Raw genomic sequence first — 25,201 nt, 5'->3', positions numbered from 1 at the left:
ACGGAGGGTGGAGCCACCCAAACTGTTTTAGGATGCCTAATAAAGCAATTTTTAAATACCTAGACCAGGGATGTTAAATTGATTGTTTTTGCCGGCTACATCGTTCTTATTGTTTCCCTCTCTGGGCCATTATTACACGAACCCATTAAAAAAAGTGTAAAACAGTGAAAACCTCTTGTTTTGAATACCACCTTTCAAACTCACACCAATGGAGAATGTGTAGTGTCCAATCAGTCTACCATGCATGGTTTTGGGTTGTGGGAAGGACCTGAGGTACCAGGGGAAAACCCACACAGGCACAAGTAGATCACGGAAACTCCACACAGGAAGGCCATATGCCAGGATTGAACCCTTGATTAACTGTGAGGCTAACCTGCTAACCACTCATCACCCGAACCACAATGATATATTTTCCTACAAATCTTGTGATAAATGATAGTTTGTTTTTTTCTTGTGGTATAAAATATTAAAAATACATAAATTAATCACTGCGACTGGCTGGCAACCGATTCAGGGTGCACCCCGCCTATTGCCCATACTTAGCTGGGATTGGCTCCAACTCCTCTGTGACCCTCATGAGGATAAGCGGCTCGGAAAATGAATAAATTAATCATAAAAAAAAAAAAAAAAATTAAATACATTTAGCTTCAATGAGCAATCTGCCTTAAATATAAAATAACTTCTTTGTTTGCAATACTGGCCCTGTAGTTACTTGGACTAAGTCATGCACGATTATTTTGAACACTATGTTTGTGTGCGAGTCCTGCTTTTATGGGAGAGCTCGTTTGTTTACAGAGGAAGAAAGAGAACTAGCAGCGCAAATGAATGTCGATGGCATTTATCGCACCCTGAAAAACAGATTTGTAAGTATATCGAACAATGAGTCGATATAGTAAAATAGTAAATAACAATCATTGGCCGTTTTATGAATGAAACAATAAGTCAAAATAGTGCATAATTATCATGAGAGGCCTATTTGTATTATTTACATTAGAACTTTTTTTTTCTTCTCAAACAGAAAAAAATTCACAAGACAGTTAACACATCAATAACAAAGAAAAATAAAGAAGACTCACAATTTGGCTTCTGATTATCTGATCACTCTGGTCACAAAGTCACTGAATTCAAGGGGTGCCCCAAATTGCATCGCTATACCATGTAGCGATATACTTATATATACTTATAGTTATGGTAGTATTTATTTTTATTTTTTTGCTATTTGTTTCCATGAAAACACTTCTTCTGGGCATTAAAAACATAAACATTTGAAAATACAGTAGAGCTCAGAGTGTGTCCAACTTCCTAAGTATTTGAATGCAAACATTAAAAATGTATTCCTACCAATCCATTGATTATTAGACTATTTTTAAATGTTTTTGTCATGTTTCTCAGTGTTTACCTCTTTTAACGCTTAAGCAATTTGACTCAATGAAATTCCATCGATTATTTCACTCATTTTCAATCGTTCATGCTGTTTATTAGCACATCAAAACCTTTAAAAAAAATTACACTAGTCTCCTTTGTATTGCCAATCGCTATTTAATGAATTCATTCAAGAAAAACAACGGTGACTAATTGTGAAAAATGTTGAAGTGGGGAGGTTTTATCTTTTCTAATTAATCTTGTTACTCTGGAAGTAAAGCATGGGAAGTCCAAAAGTGTCTGTACTGACATGTTGGTTTATTGTGATCAATGCGGTTTAGCAAAAGTTGACAGAAATCCATTTGAAGAACTACAGGAAAAAATGATCAAAATCAAAATTGACAACGAAAAAAGTTGTCGGGGTGGGGGTGGGATGTGGGGGTTGTCTCTCTATGATGCCTCAAACATTTTCTTCCTATCTGCTTTGTCCTCAACGTTCTTACGCCAGTCTCCCACTGCCTCCACCGCCTGCAGGACACCACGTTTGATGTCAAGTGATGTCATGTAACGTAATGTGATTGTGGGCTGTGTTGGGAATCATTCTACATTTGTATATACTAATAGAACAGAATAAACAATTATAATAATAATGGTCTAGGTCTATGGTAAAAAATCTTCATTTTAACCCATCATGATAATGTCTTCATAAAGTCTACCAAAACACAGACAGGGCAGAAGATGAGTTGTTGTTTTTTTGTTTTTCAGTTGAATTGGTTGGTCTGTCAAACATGAGTAAGTAGTTTTGTTCAGTTGCCTACACAGGTGGTGCTGGAGTTGTGCAATTGGTGTACAGTGGTACCTCTACATATGAATTTGATTCGTTCCAGGACCTGGTTTGTAAGTTGAAATGATCGTTTGTCGAGCGGGATTAATTTTATTTTATTTTATTTTTTTCATTTCATTTCAGGCAGTTACATTCATTTTTACAAATACAGTTTTGCTTTCAACAAACAACAAAAATGCCTGAAATGGAGTGGGATGAAGAAAACTTATTGAAACCCTACCTGACTTCTCAATTATCATGTAAACATTCCCATAAGAATAATTCGATTATTCGTTCCACAGCCCAAAAACCTATGCAAAATCCTTTATAAATAGTGCTGGTACAATTACAAATAGCAATTAAACAAATTGGACTGATAATAAAACAAAAATAAATGAGAATTATGTAACAAATCGAGTTCTAATATGGGAGTTTTACATGCTGTTCCTGAACGCAACGTGTGACTAACGACAAAGTGAGAGTGGTGCAGAAGACTTTTAACTTTCTCTTTTCATATTGTTGTTGTTGTGGGCAGTATCCGTGTTGTGTTGCGCAAGTTCTGAAATAAATGATTAAAAACCTGCCGAAGCTGGCGACTTCCTTCCCGATGTTACAATAATAATAATTCTCACCTTAACTCATATAGACAGGCAACGGAGGTCAGAGGATGTCCGCCGAGATCGTAGACATATTCTGGCCGTATCGTCGAGCCAGTTTATAGACGTGCACAACACGCTCATCTTTTTCTATCATTTCCATCTTAACTTCAAATGTAAGCATCACCTATTTCCCTTTTTCACCACCTGCACTAACATTCTTGGGAACCATGTTGATTTCTCTCACAAGCAAATCCACCGTGTCTCAGTCTTGGGGAAAACAATGAAATTGCGACACTGTCATAAATCACCGTATTTTGAGCATGTCGTCCTATGTTGAGACAAATGACGAGTCAAATTTTAGGTCAAATGTTGAAAGGATCGTATGTCGATGCGATCGTATGTCAAGGTACGGCTGGATTCGGTCAGGCTGGTGGCATTCAATGGGGCAGGTTTTCAGTCAAGTGCTATGCTTAGTTCTGAGCAGCAGAGAGAGCTGTTACAGATGTAGTTCAAACTAGAGACGTTAAGAGTCCACAATACAAGAATCACGCGTGAATCCCAACACAGTCCGTGTGTCATGTGACGTGTCATTTGATCTACCTCCTCCTTGACTTCCTTCTTGACCTGCTTGAGGTTGGACCGAAGGTCCAAGGTGACTTTATGCCTTCCTCCCAGCAGCGCCTGCAACATGGCATCAGCGGACATGCGTACCTTCTTCAGAGCTGGCTTCTTGACACCAGCCAGCTCAATCACCTTCATCTTCAGGTCTTGAATCTGACGTCGCAAAGCAGGAAATGGCGTTTGTCACCAACAAGGCCTATGAGACATCAAAAAGAAATTGGATATCCTCTTTACCTCTTTGTCTGTCTTGATCACTTTGGCTTCGAAGTCATATCGCTCCTCGTCGATGTTGTCTATCATGTGAGCCATCTTCTTGCAGATTTCCTACAAGTGACAAAGACAAATGTTAAATTGAAGACGATATCATCAAAACTGATAAGATCACATAATTATTACTATCTCTTAAAATCTGTGATGATTATCTTCTTGAATGTTATGTGATTTTCTCAACATGACCTAAACTTCTCAAATGAGATGTGGCCTTCTGAAATGTGTTAAAAAGTAAGATGATTTTTTCAAATGCCAGAGGATCTCCTCACAAATGGAATAACCTTCTCAAACTTTACATAATCTTTTCAAATATGAGGTGATCCTCTCAAAAAAGAGTTGGCCCCCACAAAATGAGATTCTCTACTCAAATGGGAGATTATGTCCTACTAAATGAAACTAATTTCAAAAACATCAAATATTCTTCCCAAACGTGATAATCATTTCAAACGGAAAGATCTCCATAAAAATTATCTCCTCAAATGGGAGCTTTGCTCAAAAGTGTATTGATGTTCTCACAGGTGAGATGACTTCCTCTAACATGTCATAACATATTTTTGGAACTATAATGAATGAGTTTATTTTATAAAATACATATGGTGCACCTTAATATCGTTTTAACATCGTAATTGCTATTTTATTTATTAAGTAATTTATTTATTATTTAGCGTACTATTTATTTCTATTATTTACAGTTGATTTATTTATTTATTTATTTTTGCTAAGCAAAGTAAATGACCATCTCTAAAGTACAAATCACATGACCTGTTTGAAAAATAATTTTGACCCATTATGATTTCCCTTTTTTTCATTTCATTCATTTTTGTTGTTTGTTTTATTGCTTTACAACTTCACCGCCAAAGTCTTAATTTTAAATTAATATATTGGAACGTCAACATGCAATGAAATCTTCGGCTACCGGGGGAAGGCTATGCCGACCTCTCCTTAATCTTCGCATATGATTCGAGGTCATGAAGCAAACCCAGAATTCATCCATATATGAAGTATTTCAAATGCGCCTTAAAAAATTTTTTAATTTAAATTTTAAAAATCAGGTAAATTTCTAAAATGAAAACCAGGCTGATCTATTGCCGCATTTACCACGAGTGATGCCTGGTCTCCGCGAAGGTCTGGGGCTGGGCATGACTCAGATATGTGAGCTGCCTTAGTGGAGGCAATGTTGCTTGCTTCCTGCTCTAGCCATTTGGCTGCAATCTGCAGGATCAAACTCTGCAACAACACAAAGCAGAAAGAGATCCAACTATTTAGCATCAATGGTTAATCAATTCATAGTTACTCAGTTAATATGAATTTTCTTGTTGGGTATTTTATTTTATTTTGCTAATATTGAGATTTAGCTGGCAACCAGTTCAGGATGTACCCCGCTAACCTGCCCACAGTTAGCTGGGCTAGGCTCCAGCAAACCCCGCGACACGTGAGGATAAGCAGTATAGAAGATAAATGAATGAATGAATGAATGAAATATTGATAGAATGGTGGCGAAATTACTGTACCTTGAGGTGGTGCCTGCGGCTCGATGACATCTTCTTCACCCTCCAGGAAACACAGGGAAAAAAAACAAAAAACCCATTTTAGAAAATTAATCAAAATGTATTAAATTTTGCAAATGTTACTTACTCAGACATGATGACTGCTTTTTCCTTCAGGCTCTATCAAGAATCCCCAAAAAGTGTTTAATAGTACTTTATTAAATGACATTTAAATATCTTCAAAATTTGACAATGAAAAAAAAAAAAATTAAATATCTTCAAAATTTGACAATTAAAAAAAAACAACAATATTCACAATTAACTCTTATGGACAATACTGATGCATTTATATGCATAACTACTCAGACACTCGAAGGCGAAGGATGCATTTTCCTGAGCTCCGTTATCTGTCTCTGTCTCTACTGGATCTAATCAACATAACGAGCACATTGCCTCGATCGACTATGGACTATTGGGAAAATGAACAATCAGAGGGGGTGGTTATTATAGAAAAAAAAAAAAACAACAACTTGTAATCATTACGAAATCTGAATGTCAAAAATTGATATTCGATATTTTCTGTGTCCTATATGGTATACTGGGGACGGGTCTCAATAAGTTTCGCCCTCTTCCGTCAGCCCTTTCCTTTTCGGGTTGAATTAATTGTAAACACATATAAATGCTGTTTGTTTCTTTGGATTTGTCATGCCTGAAGGGAAAATAGATAAAATAAAATAAAATAAATAAATAAATAGATAAATAAATATTTTTAATTTCTGAACAGAATAAGTTTAAAAAGTTCACAATTTTAATAGTAATATAGATTCAGATATTATTTTGGATGAATTTTAGTCTCTGGGTGGTGTCGCTTGTTATTGACTTTTTAACATATACATTTTCTCATGTACCTCAAAGTTTTTTTGTTTTTTTTTGTTGGAATGTGAAGTTGCAGTCGCACTTGCTAATCCTGGCTCATATTCAAAGGTCATGGATCACTTGACCAACCTCATTTAGGAGGTCACGTGAAAGAATAGATGACACCAATGACCAAACTCTGTTCGCATCTCCACTATTTTTACGAGATGCTCTGCTTTTAACATCCCTCCTCTCAGGATTTTGTAACGGAACCCCATTGAATGTTTAGACTATTTCAACTCATATTCCTCTTTAGTTTCCCAAAAAGTCACTGAAGTAAATTAATTGCAATCTTACCAAATTCGATTGACTTATTGACTATTTGTACATCTATTTACCCTGTAACTCACTGTTTCACGTCACTCAGGTCAATGCGTGTCTAGTCAATGTTACTCTACCAAACCTTGTTTTACTTTTTTGACATTTTTTATTTTTAACGCTCAGCTATTTTGTCACTTCATTTACATCAAAACATTTTGAAGATGTGACTCAAATGTTTTGTCACACATGGCACACTTTATCTTATAAACATTGATTTGGTACGAGATTGATAAAATTTATTGTGTTGTCAGAGATCAGTGTCCTCAAATTTGGAGCGTTTTCTAAAATACTGTAAAGTGTAAATTGTCACAGATTCAACTCAAATTCTGACAGTCCATTTTACACATAAAATCTCCTCTTATTCAAATGATGTCACAACACAAGGCTGAAATGTGTGATCTTAATTTTAATGTAAACCTGATAAAGATAATTAAATCTTAACTCATATTGATGTAAGTTTGCTTGGTCGTCGAAAGTGTATCTCACCTGCAAAGTAAAGTTGAAGAAGAGAAGGAGAAGATTGTGTACCAGGCAGCTCGTCCACACATTGATGTCTCAGAGAGGCTTTATATGTACTGGGACCAGGAAGCATTTGCTTGATGGTATGAGCTCCTGAAAATACTTCAGCCATCCCTTGACCACAAAACCGCCCTTTGCTAGCTGTGTGTGTGTGTTGTTGTTGGTGGGGTGGGGGATGGCCGGGCAACTGTTCTTATGGGGGTTAAGAGGTTAAAGGGTTGGGCCGAAAAAATGACATTGAGAAGTTATTTAGAGCCTAGGTTAAGTTTCTGCAACTTTTGAAGCTACCACAGCAAGAATATTATTTTACCATTTACCATTAAACCAGCTGTACTGTTTTTTTTTAAAAATTTGTAGAACAGAAAATAAATAAAGGACGTGTATTATACTGTGTTTCAGTGGAAAATAAATTGAGAAAATTTGTCACTGTGTCTAAACATTGACCAATCCTTCAGGGTTGTGGGGAAAAAAGGGTACTTACATTCTAGTATAATATGTAATGTCTGTAGTTACATTAACATTCAGCTAAATGATATTTACACAGAAATTTTAAATTCATTGTAAAAGCAGATGAAAGTGTGTATAAAAGTGAGTCAAAATAATTCAATACATACTATACAATTATAAATACAAAACTTTGGGTAACTAATGAAAAGTTAAAGAAAATGCTTAATGTACCTTGAAGGCTCCATTAGGTCGAATGAACATAAATACTTTTTTCATATTGTCTTTTTGAAACTGTTAAATCAGTTTTAAAAAGACCAATTTGTAGACATATGAAAGCCTGCGCCTTGGTGAAAGGGTTGAATTTGTCGCTTTTCAGAATGAACACGCCGACTCTTTTTCAACAATAAACAGGCTAATTGCATGTCCTTTCAGTAACATCAGCGAAATTCTTTGCAGCGCCCTCTACTTGACAGATGGAGAACTGGTTTGTTCAGTGGATGTTTGACATGCACTTGTTTTGATTAAGTAAAAGCAGATATAACTGAGACATTTTGTGAAGTTGAAAAGGGAGATCATTGCAGTGAGATGGGCACTTGAAGACCCCTTTCCTTCTTGATCATTTTTATCCATGTGTGAAAGTGTGACTATTCTTAAAAATATAATAACAGCGCTCAGAATAACAAGTTTTCATTCAAAGAAATAATTTCTAAACTGATTCAGAGAGTTCATCCCATGCTGCAATGCGGAACACTTGCACATATGCACCTGAATGAAATAAACATGATATCTACCTAATGTCAGCAGAGCTCACACATAGTCTGCCTTCGCTTTGGGCTCACCAAAACTGCATAAAATCGATGGTCTACTTTGCGCCAAAGTGCCATTCATTGGCATGGGTACAAAAAGGATGCGGTTTCGCATGCTCTGTTATTCTCAGTTTAGTGAAGCCAGATTTACCAAATTTTAATTTAGATGCGGTGGTGAGGCTGTCAAGAAAAACCATTTACTTGATAATCTACACTTGGTCTATGAAATTGGAACTGTCAGTGATAATTTTCCGATTTTAACATTAAAAGATAACATATTTTTCTGTTTTAAAATTTAATCGGTTGTAAAGTAAAACCGGTTATTTTTAGTATATTTTCTCTATATAATAAATATGATACAGTAAGTTTGAAATTTTAGTCATGGTTTATGACATTATTTGACCTTTTTTTTTACTTCTGTAAAATACTGGTTCTCGTAATGATGAGTTAAAACATACATTTATCACATTTTAGCATGAAATTTAAACCGTTAAAACATTTTTAAAAATTGCAAAGTCATGACAAAACTTTTTTTTAATCGTAGTGTGAAAGCAATACGGTTTTGAAACAATAAATTGTATCAAGCATAGTAGCTAACAATTCAAACACAGACACCAACAGCAAGTGTTTTTATGACACCGTGTGGCTAAAATACAGAATAGCACATACTGGCAAAATTTGGTACGTAATCAATAAATACAATTCTGACGACATCAAGCTGGGAGTGACGGTTTATGTTATTTTATTTTTTTTCTGGGAGGGTATTCTGATCATATAATTTGCCACAAAATTCAAAGTAACTAAAAATTTTGTACATGTGAGGTAATACAAATTGAAAACAAATTATTTGCTGTTCGATTTACAAGATAAAAATTTTATTGATTTTGGTGCTTTTCAAAGACTTTTGCGATATCCATTATGTGACACTCACTCCACAAAAGAAATCTGTCACCGCAGTCAAACACTTACCATAATATAAAAGAAAGGCCTACTCATAACTGTGTGAAATGGATGAGAAGTGTTGGTGGGAAGTCACACAGCCACAGTTGAAAATTTTCCTTTGAAAAACATTTAATGAAACAACACACATTTCTTTGGTTACAATAAATGTTTTTAAGATGACTCAAACATCTTCTTCCTGTCTGCTTTGTCCTCAATGTTCTTACGCCAGTCGCCCACTGCCTCTGCTGGCTGCACTCACACACACACACACACAAACAAACAAACATGCTCTCTATCAACTGTCACCCTAAATTCCATTTCTATGTTACAATTTCTGGGTTGTTTGCCAAAATGTGGTGAGTCTAGAGTAAATTAGATGTTTTACATTACAATTGATGGTAAATGATATTCTATACGTTATGAATTTTGCCTTGTTCCATGTTACAGTGCCTTGCAAAAGTATTCGGCCCCCTTGAACCTTGCAACCTTTCGCCACATTTCAGGCTTCAAACATAAAGATATAAAATTTTAATTTTTGTCAAGAATCAACAACAAGTGGGACACAATCGTGAAGTTGAACAAAATTTATTGGATAATTTTAACTTTTTAACAAATAAACTGAAAAGTGGGGCGTGCAATATTATTCGGCCCCCTTGCGTTAATACTTTGTAGCGCCACCTTTTGCTCCAATTACAGCTGCAAGTCGCTTGGGGTATGTTTCTATCAGTTTTGCACATCGAGAGACTGACATTCTTGCCCATTCTTCCTTGCAAAACAGCTCGAGCTCATTGAGGTTGGATGGAGAGTGTTTGTGAACAGCAGTCTTCAGCTCTTTCCACAGATTCTCGATTGGATTCAGGTCTGGACTTTGACTTGGCCATTCTAACACCTGGATACGTTTGTTTTTGAACCATTCCATTGTAGATTTGGCTTTATGTTTTGGATCATTGTCCTGTTGGAAGATAAATCTCCGTCCCAGTCTCAGGTCTTGTGCAGGTACCAACAGCTTTTCTTCCAGAATGTTCCTGTATTTGGCTGCATCCATCTTCCCGTCAATTTTAACCATCTTCCCTGTCCCTGCTGAAGAAAAGCAGGCCCAAACCATGATGCTGCCACCAACATGTTTGACAGTGGGGATGGTGTGTTCAGGGTGATGAGCTGTGTTGCTTTTACGTCAAACATATCGTTTTGCATTGTGGCCAAAAAGTTCAATTTTGGTTTCATCTGACCAGAGCACCTTCTTCCACATGTTTGGTGTGTCTCCCAGGTGGCTTGTGGCAAACTTTAAACGAGACTTTTTATGGATATCTTTGAGAAATGGCTTTCTTCTTGCCACTCTTCCATAAAGGCCAGATGTGTGCAGTGTACGACTGATTGTTGTCCTATGGACAGACTCTCCCACCTCAGCTGTAGATCTCTGCAGTTCATCCAGAGTGATCATGGGCCTCTTGGCTGCATCTCTGATCAGTTTTCTCCTTTTTTGAGAAGAAAGTTTGGAAGGACGGCCGGGTCTTGGTAGATTTGCAGTGGTCTGATGCTCCTTCCATTTCAATATGATGGCTTGCACAGTGCTCCTTGAGATGTTTAAAGCTTGGGAAATTTTTTGGTATCCAAATCCGGCTTTAAACTTCTCCACAACAGTATCTCGGACCTGCCTGGTGTGTTCCTTGGTTTTCATAATGCTCTCTGCACTTTAAACACAACCCTGAGACTATCACAGAGCAGGTGCATTTATACGGAGACTTGATTACACACAGGTGGATTCTATTTATCATCATCGGTCATTTAGGACAACATTGGATCATTCAGAGATCCTCACTGAACTTCTGGAGTGAGTTTGCTGCACTGAAAGTAAAGGGGCCGAATAATATTGCACGCCCCACTTTTCAGTTTTTTATTTGTTAAAAAGGTTAAAATTATCCAATAAATGTTGTTCCACTTCACGATTATGTCCCACTTGTTGTTGATTCTTGACAAAAAATTAAATTTCATATCTTTATGTTTGAAGCCTGAAATGTGGCGAAAGGTTGCAAGATTCAAGGGGGCCGAATACTTTTGCAAGGCACTGTATGTACTTTACCCTTAAATTCCATCATTCCACAGTGTGTCTTTTACATTTAGTTTTTTGTTTTATATTCTGTTCAGAATGTCCAACATTCTATGACTAAATCCTATGTACTATTTTCTTTTATCCAGCCTCAAATGCTGTATTTAACATTTTTCTCCTGATGTGGCAGTTACACTTTCATCCTTTTGTGCACATAGAAAACATCTTTGACCTTTGACTTCATACATGAAAAATGGACCCATAAAAAGTGTTGAGTTCAATATATTCTTAGTCTATACTATGAGTATCGTGGTAGCCTACTGTTGTACATCGCGTGTGTTCTCACCTCCTCCTTGACTTCCTTGTTGACGGGTTTCAGGTTGGCCCTGAGCTCCATATTGACTGTGTGCTTGGAGCCAAGCAGCGCCTTCAGCATAGCGTCGGCCGACATGCGCACCTTCTTCAGGGCTGGCTTCTTCACGCCCGCCAAGTCGATCACTTTGATCTTCAGGTCTTCGATCTAGGCATGAAGACCCAGAGCATGTTAACTTAGTTTTGATAGCTTAACTTTATTGGCTTAGCCATAAGCAATGGCAATGTTGTATTTGTGCTAGATGGACTGTTTTTTCTCTTGATGATTTTCAAGATTTCAAGTAACACAACGATATTTTGTGTCAATTAGACATGTGCCGGCACGGGTTTAAAACCGCAAACATTTTCCGTCTTACCGTCCCTAAGGTATTAGTTTTTTTTTGTTATGTCCCAAAAATGCATGAAGAAATCCCTCACTTGCAGCTGCAAGGCTCAACCCTCCCCCACCAGTTGTTGCTCAGTGTAAGTGAGTCAGATGTGCTACACGATGGCTGGAGGAGGTGAAACTCCTGAACTTTTTCCCCCATCGAAGAAAACAAAATCTCGGGCATGGGAATACTTCGGCTACAGAAAAGTTATAGACTGCCGCGAGGAGGGCCAACCGACATGTAAAACATGTTAGCGAAGGGTGGCTGTGGAGGAGGCAATCCCTCCAATATGATTTCACATTTATACAAAATTAAAGGTTAGTAAACACCTGTCATGAACGTTTCCCACCAACTACAAGAGTTAACGCTAGTGTGTTTAGTGTGTCCAGCTGGGATAAAACGTGGTGTTTTTTTCTCTCTGGCAACTGTCTGTGTTGAGAAAGAGTGTGTGCGTGAACATGATAGGAGTCATACAGACATTCTTTTTATGGAAAATAATTTAATTATTTTTGTTCTGATGGTATTAATGTTGAGCTGTGGCTGTGGGATTAGGCTCACCTAAGGGGCTGCATTTATATTCATTTTATTTATATATATATATTTTGTTTTTTGCGTATTTATTTATTTTAATTTAGCATTATACTTATGTTCCAATTTGCTAATATGTTTTGAAAAATAAAAATCCTGTTCAATGGAAAAAAAAAACAAAAATTAACCCAGATATCTCAAAGTAACACATTTTAGAGCTGTAACTGCAATACCGTGACACCGTGAAACTGTGATATTTTGGCTTAAGGTTATCATACCGTCAGAATCTCATGCCTAGTGTCAATATTTTCCATCATCCAACACATTGCTTTGCACATTGTTAGAAGCTCGATTGGAGAAAAAACACTTCTCAACACAAAGCCAAAGTTGTTGATGAATAAATACATTTTAAAAATGAAATCTTGTAACAGGCGGGCGTCATGTAAATTGTGTCATGGTGGCGGCCTGACCAGTAAAAATTGCGATTAAAATGTGAGCATGTGAACACTTTAGGTAACATCACCATCGCTATATCTAGGTTTTTACAGTCTATGATATCAACCAACTGGCTGAGTTGCCACTAAATGGCAGGGCGCGTATACTGTAGTGCACATTCTGACTCATTTTAGTCCCAAATTAAGCTGGTTTCCAGAGATGTTTTTAGAAGAGAATACAAATCCCTTAATAAAGGCCAGCATCGGAACAGCCAAAAGGCAGAAGTGTGATGCAGATATGTTAATTAGTAGTCCAACAAGATGCCAATGAAATGAACGCGAACTTGATGCTGTGCTCGCTTACCTCTTTGTCAGCTTTTCCGACTTTGACTGACAAGTCATACCGTTCCTCGTCCACTTTGTCGATGAGAGCGTTAATCTTCCTGCACGTGTCCTGCACATATCATCAGAATGGGCGTCTTGTAATACATTTCCAGTATATATGTATTAATTAATTATTATTACATCTTGGAATATCATGACACCCTCACCAGATGACATCATCGTTATATTATGTCAACATATGACAGCATCACCCAGTGACATATAGATATTCAATTTCATGACAATGTGATTTATTAATTATTTGGAAAACAATATGATTTCTGCAAATATTACAAAAACTGCCACAATTTGACTTGATTTAAACTAACACACAAACACACACAGCCTCACTCTAAATGAGTGGTTCTTAACCTGGGTTGGATCGAACCTCATGGGTTTGGTGAGTAAGTCTAAGGGGTTCGGCGAAGATAAAGAAATGCAGAGCCCTATTTTCATACGCTGATTAAATTGGCAAAGTTGCTTTTAAGACCAGGTTTTGGACTGGTTTGCTCCCAATTTACAGGCTTAATCCATTTCTTTTAACTGTTAGTCCTCGATCTTGTGGGAGGAGGAACTGGTTTGCTCAGTGAAAGGCCGACTCGCACTTAATATGAGGAAATACAACAGAACAATGGGCAGCGTGGTCTTAAAGTTTTACCTTTTTGTAAACCATGCTGTCAAAATAAAAAGAATTTTGAATGGGAATTTGCTAAATTATTAGCTTGCTAGCTTAGATACAGTGGGGCAAATAAGTATTTAGTCAACCGCTAATTGTGCAAGTTCTCCCACTTGAAAATATTAGAGAGGCCTGTAATTGTCAACATGGGTAAACCTCAACCATGAGAGACAGAATGCGGAAAACAAAAACAGAAAATCACATTGTTTGATTTTTAAAGAATTTATTTGCAAATCATGGTAAAAAATTAGTATTTGGTCAAAACCAAAAGTTCATCTCAATACTTTGTCATGTACTCTTTGTTGGCAATAAGAGAGGCCAAACGTTTTCTGTAACTCTTCACAAGCTTTTCACAGACTGTTGCTGGTATTTTGACCCATTCCTCCATGCAGATCTCCTCTAGAGCAGTGATGTTTTGGGGCTGTCATTGGGCAACACGGACTTTCAACTCCCTCCTCACCCAGTGGTGTCAAAATGATAACAAGTACGGTGAGCAAAAATCCCAGAACCACACGGGGGGACATAGTGAATGACCTACAGAGAGCTGAGACCACAGTAACAAAGGCTACTATCAGTAACACAATGCGCCGCCAGGGACTCAAATCCTGCACTGCCAGACGTGTCCCCCTGCTGAAGAAAGTACACATCCAGGCCCGTCTGCGGTTCGCTAGAGAGCATTTGAATGATCCAGAAGAGGACTGGGAGAATGTGTTATGGTTAGATGAAACCAAAATTGAACTTTTTGTTAGAAACACAGGTTCTCTTGTTTGGGGGGGGGGGGATACTGAATTGCACCATACCCACTGTAAAGCATGGGAGTGGAAACATCATGCTTTGGGGCTGTTTTTCTGCAAAGGGACCAGAACGACTGATCTGTGTAAAGGAAAGAATGAATGGGGTCATGTATAGAGAGATTTTGAGTGAAAATCTCCTTCCATCAGCAAGGGCATTGAAGATGACTCGTGGCTGGGTCTTTCAACATGATAGTGATCCCAAACACACAGCCAGGGCAACAAAGGAGTGGCTTCGTAAGAAGCATTTCTGGGTCCTGGAGTGGCCTAGCCAGTCTCCAGATCTCAACCCCCATAGAAAATCTGTGTAGGGAGTTGCCCAACGACAGCCCCAAAACATTACTGCTCTAGAGGAGATCTGCATGGAGGAATGGGTCAAAATACCAGCAACAGTGTGTGAAAAGCTTGTGAAGAGTTACAGAAAACGTTTGGCCTCCGTTATTGCCAACACAGGGTACATAACAAAGTATTGAGATTAACTTTTGGTATTGACCAAATACTTATTTTCCACCATGATTTGTAAATAAATTCTTTAAAAATCAAACAATGAGATTTTCAGTTTTTTTTTTCCACATTCTGTTTCTCATGGTTGAGGTTTACCCATGTTGACAATTACAGGACTCGTTAATATTTTCAAGTGGGAGAACTTGCACAATTAGTGGTTGACTAAATACTTATTTGTTCCACACTATATTGGTTTTGAATTTGACAAAAAAATAACTTTATTATGTAATTCCGAAGGGGTTTGGTGAATCCACATGTAAAACTTGTGGGGTTCGGGGGAATTTGCTAAATTATTAGCTTGCTAGCTTAGATATATTGGTTTTGAATTTGACAAAAAATAACTTTATTTTCTAATTCCGATGGGGTTTGGTGAATCCACATGTGAAACTTGTGGGGTTCGGTACCTTTAGCAAGGTTAAGAACCACTGCTCTAAACAAATTTTATAAGATGAGAACCCTGCACTATTTAAAGTTACTACTGTATACCTATTCCGGTGTCTCATTCTTTGTCTTTTATCTATCTTGCATGTAAGCAAAAGCTGTTCCACATTTGGGTTTGAGCAAAGTGAAATGGTCTTCTTAAACGAAACATCTTTTTCAACCCACCCGTTGCCTTGCTTTTCTCCTGTTTTCCGACTTGCCTGACCACTGTTTCAAATAAAAACTGGGCTGAAAATGTGCTAAGGAGAAGAAACAAGGTTTTTATAGGTGTAAATAGTGTGCACTGTGCCGCCAACCTTTCAACAAGCCCTTGGCACCATGGAAGAAAGTAAGCCGAATACTGTTGCATACTGGTATGGCTTTCTCCTTTTCTTTATACCGTTTCTTTCAAGTACAAGCCACGCATGGAATCTTTGTATGAAATGTCTATACACTACACAACAGGGAGCGCACTTGCACTGCAGAGCAGCAGACTGGGAGATGCAAAACTGATCCAAATTGCATAAACATAGACCAGCCTTCAGCAGCAGGACTCACATGTGAACAACTTTGCCATTGCAATTGCCTATAGTGAATTGTGGGTAGAACTGATGTTACAAACAATGTTAGACCATCTGAATTATTTATTTTTATTGGCTGAACAGTTCTGGTATGTGAAACTGTCTGCTTACATCAATTTTGTTTACTTCCTGGAAAGATTGGCTTTTATTGACATCTTTCTCCCATATTACATTTAATAAAAATGGTTTGGTTTGGTTTTCAAACGATTATGCAATATTTTTTTGTGCTGGGATGCACAATCCCTATATAATGTAGAGACGAGAATGGACATATTAGGGATGAGTTAAGCTTACCATGAGTGTTGCTTGGTCGCCGCTGAGGTTGGGCTTGGGGCACGCCTCGGCCAAGTAGTTCTCCTTGGCCACCACCAGATCTTTCTTCTCCTGCTGGATCCAGTTGAAGGCGATCGAAAGGATCAAACTCTGCAAGCAAACACACAGTCACAACAAGGAAGTTCCACTCTGTAGAACTTATCATGGCCCCCTCCCCCCAAAAAATCATCTCTTTGCATTTTGAAGTTTTTAAATCTCAGCTTTAAACATAAACCCGCCATCGTAATTATGTGAAGGTAAAACGTTTTTACATTCAACATATCGTGGTACAAAGTAAAATATGCTTCAGTAGAGTAACTCCCCCGAATAATTCATGTATTTTTGACATTCTCCTACAATTTACCATTGTTGTTGTTTAAGGACAATTTGAAGTAAAAAAAAAAAAAAAAAATCCTCGAGAACATTTAATGTCTTTTTGGGAGTATGAGCCGCTTTTCTCTGTGGTTTAAACCGTTTTTTTTTTTTTTTTTTTTTTTTTTTTAAATTATTTAATTAATTAATTAATTAATTATTTTGACAAAAGAGCTTCATGTTTGTTCAATACTTTTTTCTTTTTTTTTAAGTTTTTCATTTCAAGTTAGACCACAGCCTAGCACATCATGATAATGTTGCTACTTAAGTTACAGTGTATCACAAAAGTGAGTACACCCCTCACATTTCAGCAGATATTTAAGTATATCTTTTCATGGGGGCAACACTGACAAAATGATACTTTGACACAATGAAAAGTAGTCTGTGTCCAGCTTATATAATAGAGTTCATTTATGTTTCCCTCAAAATAACTCAAAATATAGCCATTAATATCCAAACCCCTGGCAACATAAATGAGTACACTGCCTGGGAACTACGTACATCCCTAAATGTCCAAATTGAGTACTGCTTGTCATTTTCCCTCCCAAATGTCATGTGACTTGTTGCAGGAGTGCTGTCAGCATTGCTGCAGAGATTGAAGAGGTGGGGGGGTCAGCCTGCTAGTGCTCAGATCATACGCCGCACTCTACATCAAATTGGTGTGCATGGCTGTCACCCCAAGAGGAAGCCTCTTCTGAAGACGGTACACAAGAAAGCCCGCAAAACAGTTTGCTGAAGACATGTCCACAAAGCACATGGATTACTGGAACCATCTACTGTGGTCTGATGAGACGGGCGGGCTTTCTTTTAACTTTCTCCACCCTTTACATCATAACTTGAGAAGCATAAAAATTCCTGATTTTGATGAAAACTCAGGCCTATTATTTTAGATTGTTATAATAGTTTGACTTGAAGGGCCAAATAACTTAAGTTGCTACAATGTTAAGGTGTCTGAGAACCACAGCTCTAAAATTGTTTTATGTAGGCCTACATCCAGCATTTTTGTTGTCTAAACGAATAATCGGCAAAATTAAAAAAGTTTTTGATAATCAATCAATCAGTAAATAAATAAATATCAATGAATCAATTAAAAAGCTCTTAACAATTGTTGAATGTCACATTTTACTCTTTTATTTTTTTGGGTTAAAAAAAAATAATGAACACAACATTACTGCTGTAACTGTTGGTGATTATCAATCTCCTAATGTTTTTTCTCTCTCTCTCATTACCGCTGTCATATTGATGAGGAAAAGAAACATTTCTTCCAAATTGCTAACAAAAAAAAAAATTGAAATTTTTTTTTAAAGAAAACCCCCAAAAAACAATGTGCTCCTATGTTATCAAGGGTTACCTTCAAGTGATGCCGGCGGCTGGAAGACATCTTTTTTCTGAAAAATGTAAATGAATAAAAATCACACTTGAGGTCCCTTGAGGAAAAGTTTGTGTTTTTGAAATCCTAAAACTTACTCTGACATGTTTGCTTTTGTTCTGGGCTGTGAGCTGCGACCACAAACAAAAAGAAGAGGACAAATTAGAAGAGGAACCAAATGTGGTACCTTAACGATTTGCTAACTTTGGACTTTATAGCAGCTGGGGGTCAAATGTCGCCCCTACTAATCTCCTTAGCGAATAGCGAGAAATCAAATCTCTCAGTGGAATCCACACCGACGAGACTCCTTTCACGGAAAAGAATTTGTTGAGGAAAAGCTGTTGCAGCACGTCGAGCGCCAGCGCCCAATGCCCGCCTAAAAATACTGCAAAGCTTCATCGCCTTAAAAACCTCAGGAGACATCATCATCATCATCAGTTTAGCGCAACTTGACCACGTTGATGGTCTGTTCTCATCCAAAAGCTGACAAATATCAAATAACAAGCTGATCCAAACTGTCAACATCCGCAATATCAAAAGCATTGCGACAAATTCCAAACCCTGCAACAAACAACAAAACTAACGTCCAAAGCATCCCGTACCCTAACAATTCAAAAAGTGTATTGAAAAATGAATTTAAAAACCAAGAACGTGAAAAAATAAAATTGTGAAAAGTGAAAAATTAAGAAATCAAATTGAAAAAACAAGATTCTTCAAAGAACTAAAGAATAATATTGAATTGTTATTAAATATTATCTAAAGATAAAAAAATGTATGAATAAAAATTAAATACAAGAAAAAATATACAGGTTAAAAGGTTTAAATGTAAATAAATATATAATGTGTAAAGAAGCATTCTTCAAAAAACAAAACAAAACAAAAAACCCCAAATGAATAAAAAATAAAATGTATCAAACACATTCCTCAAATACAAAGGAATGAATAAATACAAACTAATAAAGTAATTACCTGGAAATGTAAACATTCTATTAATGAAAATTAGAATCAAGAACTTAAAGAGACCAAATGTAAATAGGTTCTTAAAATAAGAAAAACTACCTCTGAAAGTCATATACAGTATACAATACAAAGCACAATTTTCATTTAAAAGAATATTGGGAAAAAAATTGACTTTATGGGAAAAAAAACACAGAAACATAAACATATATGGCAAAATAAATAAAGATAATTTGAAATCCAGGTGAAGAAACGTCTTAAATCATGTCAAACAATGTTTATACCATGTTTTGGTTGGATAAAAATGAGAGAGCAAGGACATGCTGAGTTTGTTTTGTTTTTGTGCTGTTCTAGCTGCTGTCACCAGCCACCAATAGGCAAATACACTTGTCCTGTTGGGGGTCTGTGACTCATTTGGTAGAACAGGTCATCCAATCTGTGGTTTGACTGTGCTCCAGTATTTTAATGTTGGTGATCTTGGTGGTATTTGGAAAGCTACCGACTTTTGAAGGTATAACTTGGTATCACTTGGACAATCACTAGAAAAAAACAAACAAACTGCTCATGCACTTAGCATTGCTCTCCAGAAAAGACCATGTGACTACAAAAAGCGTAATAAGTCACCAAGAGTGAAGCACACAGCAGGTGCTCAAACGCTTGTTAAGGAGGCCTAGGGGTCAGAAGGTCAATGAAGAAGAAGGAGAAGCACATACAAGATAAGCCAGCTCACCTGTGCCGAGGAAGAAAAAGACGACCAAGGAGAAGCAGCAGCAAAGGCAGCGGTAAGAGTGGACAAGGCTCTCGCGCCCCAATATATACTCGTATAGATTTACATATCAAGATGAAAATACGAGTGCTCCTCTTTATGGAAAAGACAAGGATGCTTGCCACTGATCAAGTAACAACTCCCTCTCCAAATCTATGAGACCAAGGAGGAGCCTTACAACCCCACCTCCTCACCATAATTACTGTGATGATAAAGGCTTAAAATGAAGTCATTCTTGAATAAGTGGAGTATTTAATGCAAAATTATACTTGCAAAAAGTATTTTACAAAGGTTGCCATCACCGCAAGAAAAAAATAAAAGACAAACTAAAAAATCAGTGAACAATTGAATGTGCCTGCCAATCAGACTTGTAACTATTTACTGGTAGATCCAGTAATTGACAAATGCGTTTGGTTTTTTTTGTTTTTTGCATATTAAAACAAACATATCTTAAGAAAAAAATTCATATTTGTTTAACAACAACAAAAAATCAAGAATGTATAAAGATTTCTGTATAAATATTATGCATACACACACACACATATGTATGTACTGTATATATTTATATATGGCGAAAAACACTCAGGTGACTTGAAGTTCCGCTCCAAGACCCCCAATTTGGCCAAATATAACTACATTTAAGTATTTTCTTAAGGCAATTTTACAGTAAGTTCTGTCTGTATCCATCTAAACAAAACAAGTTGAGAGCGCACAGTAGTACTTCAAGTACTGTCAAGTTCGCCTCATGTAGACGTGTGGCCGATGTAGGACATTTTGGCAGGACACCGATTAAAAAAAAACACCATGAATCACGGATGAATTAAGCAGTGTGTTGATAAGGTCAAAACTGCATCATTAAAGCAGAGGAACTCACAGAATCTCCAAAAATGCACCCAGCACGACAGAGATTGTATGATTGTTCTCATTTCGTTGATCATTCGTGAAAAAAATTATAACAACCTGTAAACCTGTGTTGACGTGATGTGTAGATTGATACGCCGGTCACTTGAGTGACCAAAATGAGGTGAAATTACATATTCTATTACATATGCCGAACGCAGAAGGGCTGACATGAATTTTGTTGTTACAAGGCAATAATACTACAAGGTATGTACATATAAACAAAAAATAGTATGTCATCCTTTTTCATTGCAGGTATTGATCGCCATAAAACATTTGGACAACATGATTTCATTTCTTGTTTCATTTAAAACTATTGGTGAATGTACAAAACAGGTCAATAAATCACAATTTATTAAAATGATTAGAAAAATATTAACAAAGGTTGAGCATACGAGGAATGTGTTGTCAGACAGCAGTGCCTAAGGGAGCTAAACTTTCACCCGACATTACGAGACCCTCGGCAGCATTGAGACAGGCTTTCTCCCGCTGTCCTTGGTAATTCCAGCTCCAATAGCATATCTTAAAGTTGCTGCAGTTATAGCTTGTAGTTGGATCTCGGTAATGAGCTGACGGTGCGCTGCGAAGCGTGCATTGAGGCACTGCTTTGGTTCTACATTCACCTTCATGAAGACAAAATTCCTGTATTCGTGTATGAGGACACATCCATCTTTGTGGCTGTGCAGGTACTGGAATGCCTCGGAGCTTCCTGAAGGCGTTTCCATTCAGTGCCCATAGATTCAATAAAATACGATAATATTTTACTTGTGGTCACACTCGGCCCCTTCTTTATGTTGTCTTCCCATGTCGAGATGGCAGAACGATGCGGTATTTCCAAATCGTGGTTTTTCAGGGTTTTTAGCGAGTGATCCCACTCCAGCGCCATTGAAGTCAATGGTAAAAAAAATTGAAAACGGAAGTTTTAGGCAGACCACGGTCGTAGGTTTGCATCGGGACGATGGGGACCTAACACTACCAACTTTTCAGTCTGCTCAAATTGTGCCCACCAACTTGTAAGCAACCTTATTAGCATTAAATGATGTGTCTAGTAATATAGGTAATTTTGATTGTCTTCCCATATGTATTAAGGATAGAATAGACACTACCATTATTAAGTGAATTATTTTCACTATGCTCAGACTTACATTTATCCCTTTTCAATTGCTGAATGTGATTTTTTCCCCTTCCAACGCACGTTTGATTGGCTGATGATGACATGAACCCACGCCACACAGACACACGCACACTCACATAACCTTGACAGATTCATGTCGACAAGATGCTGCTCCTTCAAAGAGGAGGGATATTTGAAGTTTTTTTTCGGGCAGCAGCAGTCACTGTAAGTAAAGTAAAAAGATGTCAATATTGTGGAGGTGGGGGAAACACCACTAATTTTGCTACTGAAAGTCTGACCTGCATCAGAGTTACTATCACATTAAATTGTGTGAACTTGTCAACCAGCAAAACTACTTTGGTCAGGCCAGCCTCCACAAGGAGCAATGAAGTCAAGCTAGCTGCCCCTCATTTGGATCATTGTTTGCATTATGTACATTATGGTAATGCAACGTGGTTGCTTCAGAGTGCAAGTTCCTTTAATAAAAAATGGGGAGCTACCCAAGATTGGGTCCACTTCAGGGGGACACTGACATGAACATTAACTGACATGAAAAAAATAAATCTGTGAAATGAAATCATATATATGAATTTCATGAGAGTACTTTGGTTTGAGTTTGGGGTAATCTAGTATGCCTCAGCTAGATCGGTCCTTGCATAGCCCAGATTTTTTTTCTTTAATTTTTTCCAAAATCACTTGAATATTACAATACAGTGGTACCTCTACATACGAAGTTAATCCGTTCCAGGACCTTGTTTGTAAGTCGAAATGGTCGTATGTCGAGCAGGATTTTCCCATAGGAATACATTATAATTCCATTAATTCGTTCCACAGCCCAAAAACCTGCACTAAATCCTTAAAAAATACTGCTGGTGCTATTACAAATGGCAATTACACGTAGCAAAACAAATAAATTATAAATCAAAATTGGAATAATGTAATAAAAAGAATAATAATAATTCCTGTAATAGTGTAACGAATCGGGTTCTAATAAGGCGGACGTTTTTTTGTGTACCTGAACGCACCGCGGGGCTCACGTGCCAGAAACAGACCGGTGAGCTTGAGTTTCACTTTCACTTTGAATGTTCTCTTGAGAACACCATCATTTGAGGCAGACAGCAGGCGTTTTGTGTTGAATAAGTTGTAAAAGAAATGATGAAAACGTGGCGAAGCTGGCGATTTCTTTGGAGACAATAAGAATTGTCAGCTTAATTTATAAAGACTGGCGAACGATGGTCGGAGGAGGACCGTGGAGATGTATTGTTGAGCCATTTCACGGATGCCCACCCCACGCTCATATTTTTCTGTCATTTGCATCTTCATTTCGAAGGTAAGCATCAACTTTTTCCTTGTTTCACCACCTGTACCAACCTTTTCTGAAACCTGTGTTGATTTGTCACACAAGAAAATCCGCCGTGCATTCGTCTGCGGTGCTGCCATTGTCGTCGTATTTCGAGCATGTCGTCGGATGTAGAAACAAATGGCGAGTCAAATTTTACGTCGGATGTCGAAAAGTTCGTGTGTCGAAGCGATCGTATGTAGAGGTACCACTGTACTTTAGTTTAAGTCAAAGGGTGCTCGAGTGTCCCCCAGAAATGGACGCATTTTATGGATAGCTCCACGTTTGTTTGTTTTTAAATAAAGGGACTTGCACTTCAAAATGTTTCTTTGGTAGTTTTTCAAAACAAAAGTTTGAATCGAACGTTGTATCACCCGAACCTATACACATGAAAGTATAAGTCAATAGAGATTTATTTTGCATTGATCATTTAGCCCAGAGGTTGGGAACCTATGGCTCGTGAGCCAGATATGGCTCTTTTGACACCTGCATCTGGCTCGCAAATCTTCAATTATTAAAAAAAAAAAAAAAAAAAAGTTATGGAATTGGAAGGGCGCTAGGACCTCGGGGAAAACCTGGTGGGCGCAAGGGCCACTGGGGAAGCATTAAAAACAGCAACCAGTAAGGGGCACTCACATTTTTTGCTTTGGCAAGCCAGTGATCAGGCGGCATTCAGGACAAGTGCGGCAGTGGAGAACGAAAATTATGATGCGTGTGGCAGTCAGTTGAAATGATAGCTATGCATCTGTAGCGTGTTGCAGACAGAGATTAAATGCTGCAGTCTGTTGCTACACATTTAATTTTGTTTTATTTTCATTTTTCTTGTACAGCTGAAACAAGAAAAAAAAAAACAGCTTCTGTCTCGCATTGCTGCTCAGATGGCTCATTTCTTATTCGCTCTAAAATGTGAATACTTATATAATTATATTAATAAATAAATACAAGTTTTTGTGACAAAACATTTAACTTCTGCATTTTAGTCACTACTAGCTTTCACTTGTCGTCCGCTCGCCATTACGAACACATTTGCTGTCATACATAAACATACTTAATGATTAACATATTTCTGAACTATATTAACACACAGTACACATCACAATCATCCTAAAATAAAGCAATCCGCTAATATACGCAGTCAAATTATACTTTTTGTCACCTGAAACAAGAAAAAAAAAACTTTCAACAACAACGGCCGTCTCGAGATGGGTCATTTCTTATTCGCTCTAAAATGCGAACACCTATTGCCCATGCACGTCAAGAAGCGAACGCTGCCCTCCTGCTGGTTTAAAACCTTAAGTACAACAGTCGTAGCATAAAAAAGGAAGATAGAGCCGTTATGAGTGTGACTGCAGAAGGTTAGTGTGTAAGCAATGTTAGCAATGTGTACTGGGGAACCCAGTATTAGGACAAATCACATGAGTTGACTTCCTACTTTTTGGTCTGTAACCACTTGTCCTGGCACGTGGCACGAATAGTTTAACTTGTTTATTGTAAATATTTTTGAAAATACTTTTTTTCCCAACGTTATATATATATATATTTTTCCCACAATAAGTCTTCTCAATTTGGGTATATAAATGTTTGTTCAAGAAGCTTGATTGTGTGTACATAGTTTTCATCAGGTGATGGGCCGCAATACCTAAACTCATAAAGAGATGGCCTCTAAACACTTTTTGTGTTAGATGGTATATATTTTTTCACTGTTCTTCACTGTTTGGTCTGCTGTATATAACCTGTTTTGACAAGAGCATGTATAAAGGCAAAAAACGCCTATGGCTATACCTGTTGTTTATGTTGAATTGTGAAATATAAGACTATTTATTCTAAATTTTTTTGGTTGAATGTTCATCCTAAC

At 37.4% G+C, this 25,201-nt stretch overlaps 2 protein-coding genes across 2 annotated transcripts; both read right to left on the bottom strand.

Annotated features, from left to right (window-relative positions):
* Window positions 1-1,626: 1,626 nt before the first annotated feature.
* LOC130916699 (troponin I, fast skeletal muscle-like) lies at window positions 1,627-5,532 on the bottom strand. The gene is made up of 6 exons (XM_057837601.1): window positions 5,311-5,532; window positions 5,187-5,226; window positions 4,774-4,902; window positions 3,640-3,729; window positions 3,385-3,558; window positions 1,627-1,890 (listed from the first exon to the last, which is right to left on the bottom strand). The coding sequence occupies exons 1-6, from the start codon at window positions 5,316-5,318 to the stop codon at window positions 1,813-1,815; spliced, it is 519 nt and encodes a 172-aa protein (XP_057693584.1). The 5' UTR covers window positions 5,319-5,532; the 3' UTR covers window positions 1,627-1,812.
* Window positions 5,533-8,749: 3,217 nt separating this feature from the next.
* Window positions 8,750-20,104, bottom strand: LOC130916504 (troponin I, fast skeletal muscle-like). The gene is made up of 7 exons (XM_057837279.1): window positions 19,958-20,104; window positions 18,369-18,401; window positions 18,253-18,289; window positions 16,512-16,640; window positions 13,226-13,315; window positions 11,506-11,679; window positions 8,750-9,361 (listed from the first exon to the last, which is right to left on the bottom strand). The coding sequence occupies exons 2-7, from the start codon at window positions 18,374-18,376 to the stop codon at window positions 9,284-9,286; spliced, it is 516 nt and encodes a 171-aa protein (XP_057693262.1). The 5' UTR covers window positions 18,377-18,401; window positions 19,958-20,104; the 3' UTR covers window positions 8,750-9,283.
* Window positions 20,105-25,201: the final 5,097 nt, after the last annotated feature.

This window comes from Corythoichthys intestinalis, chromosome 5, assembly GCF_030265065.1.
Source record: "Corythoichthys intestinalis isolate RoL2023-P3 chromosome 5, ASM3026506v1, whole genome shotgun sequence".
Lineage (NCBI taxonomy): Eukaryota > Metazoa > Chordata > Actinopteri > Syngnathiformes > Syngnathidae > Corythoichthys > Corythoichthys intestinalis.
This window is presented reverse-complemented; position numbering and strand designations above follow the sequence as displayed.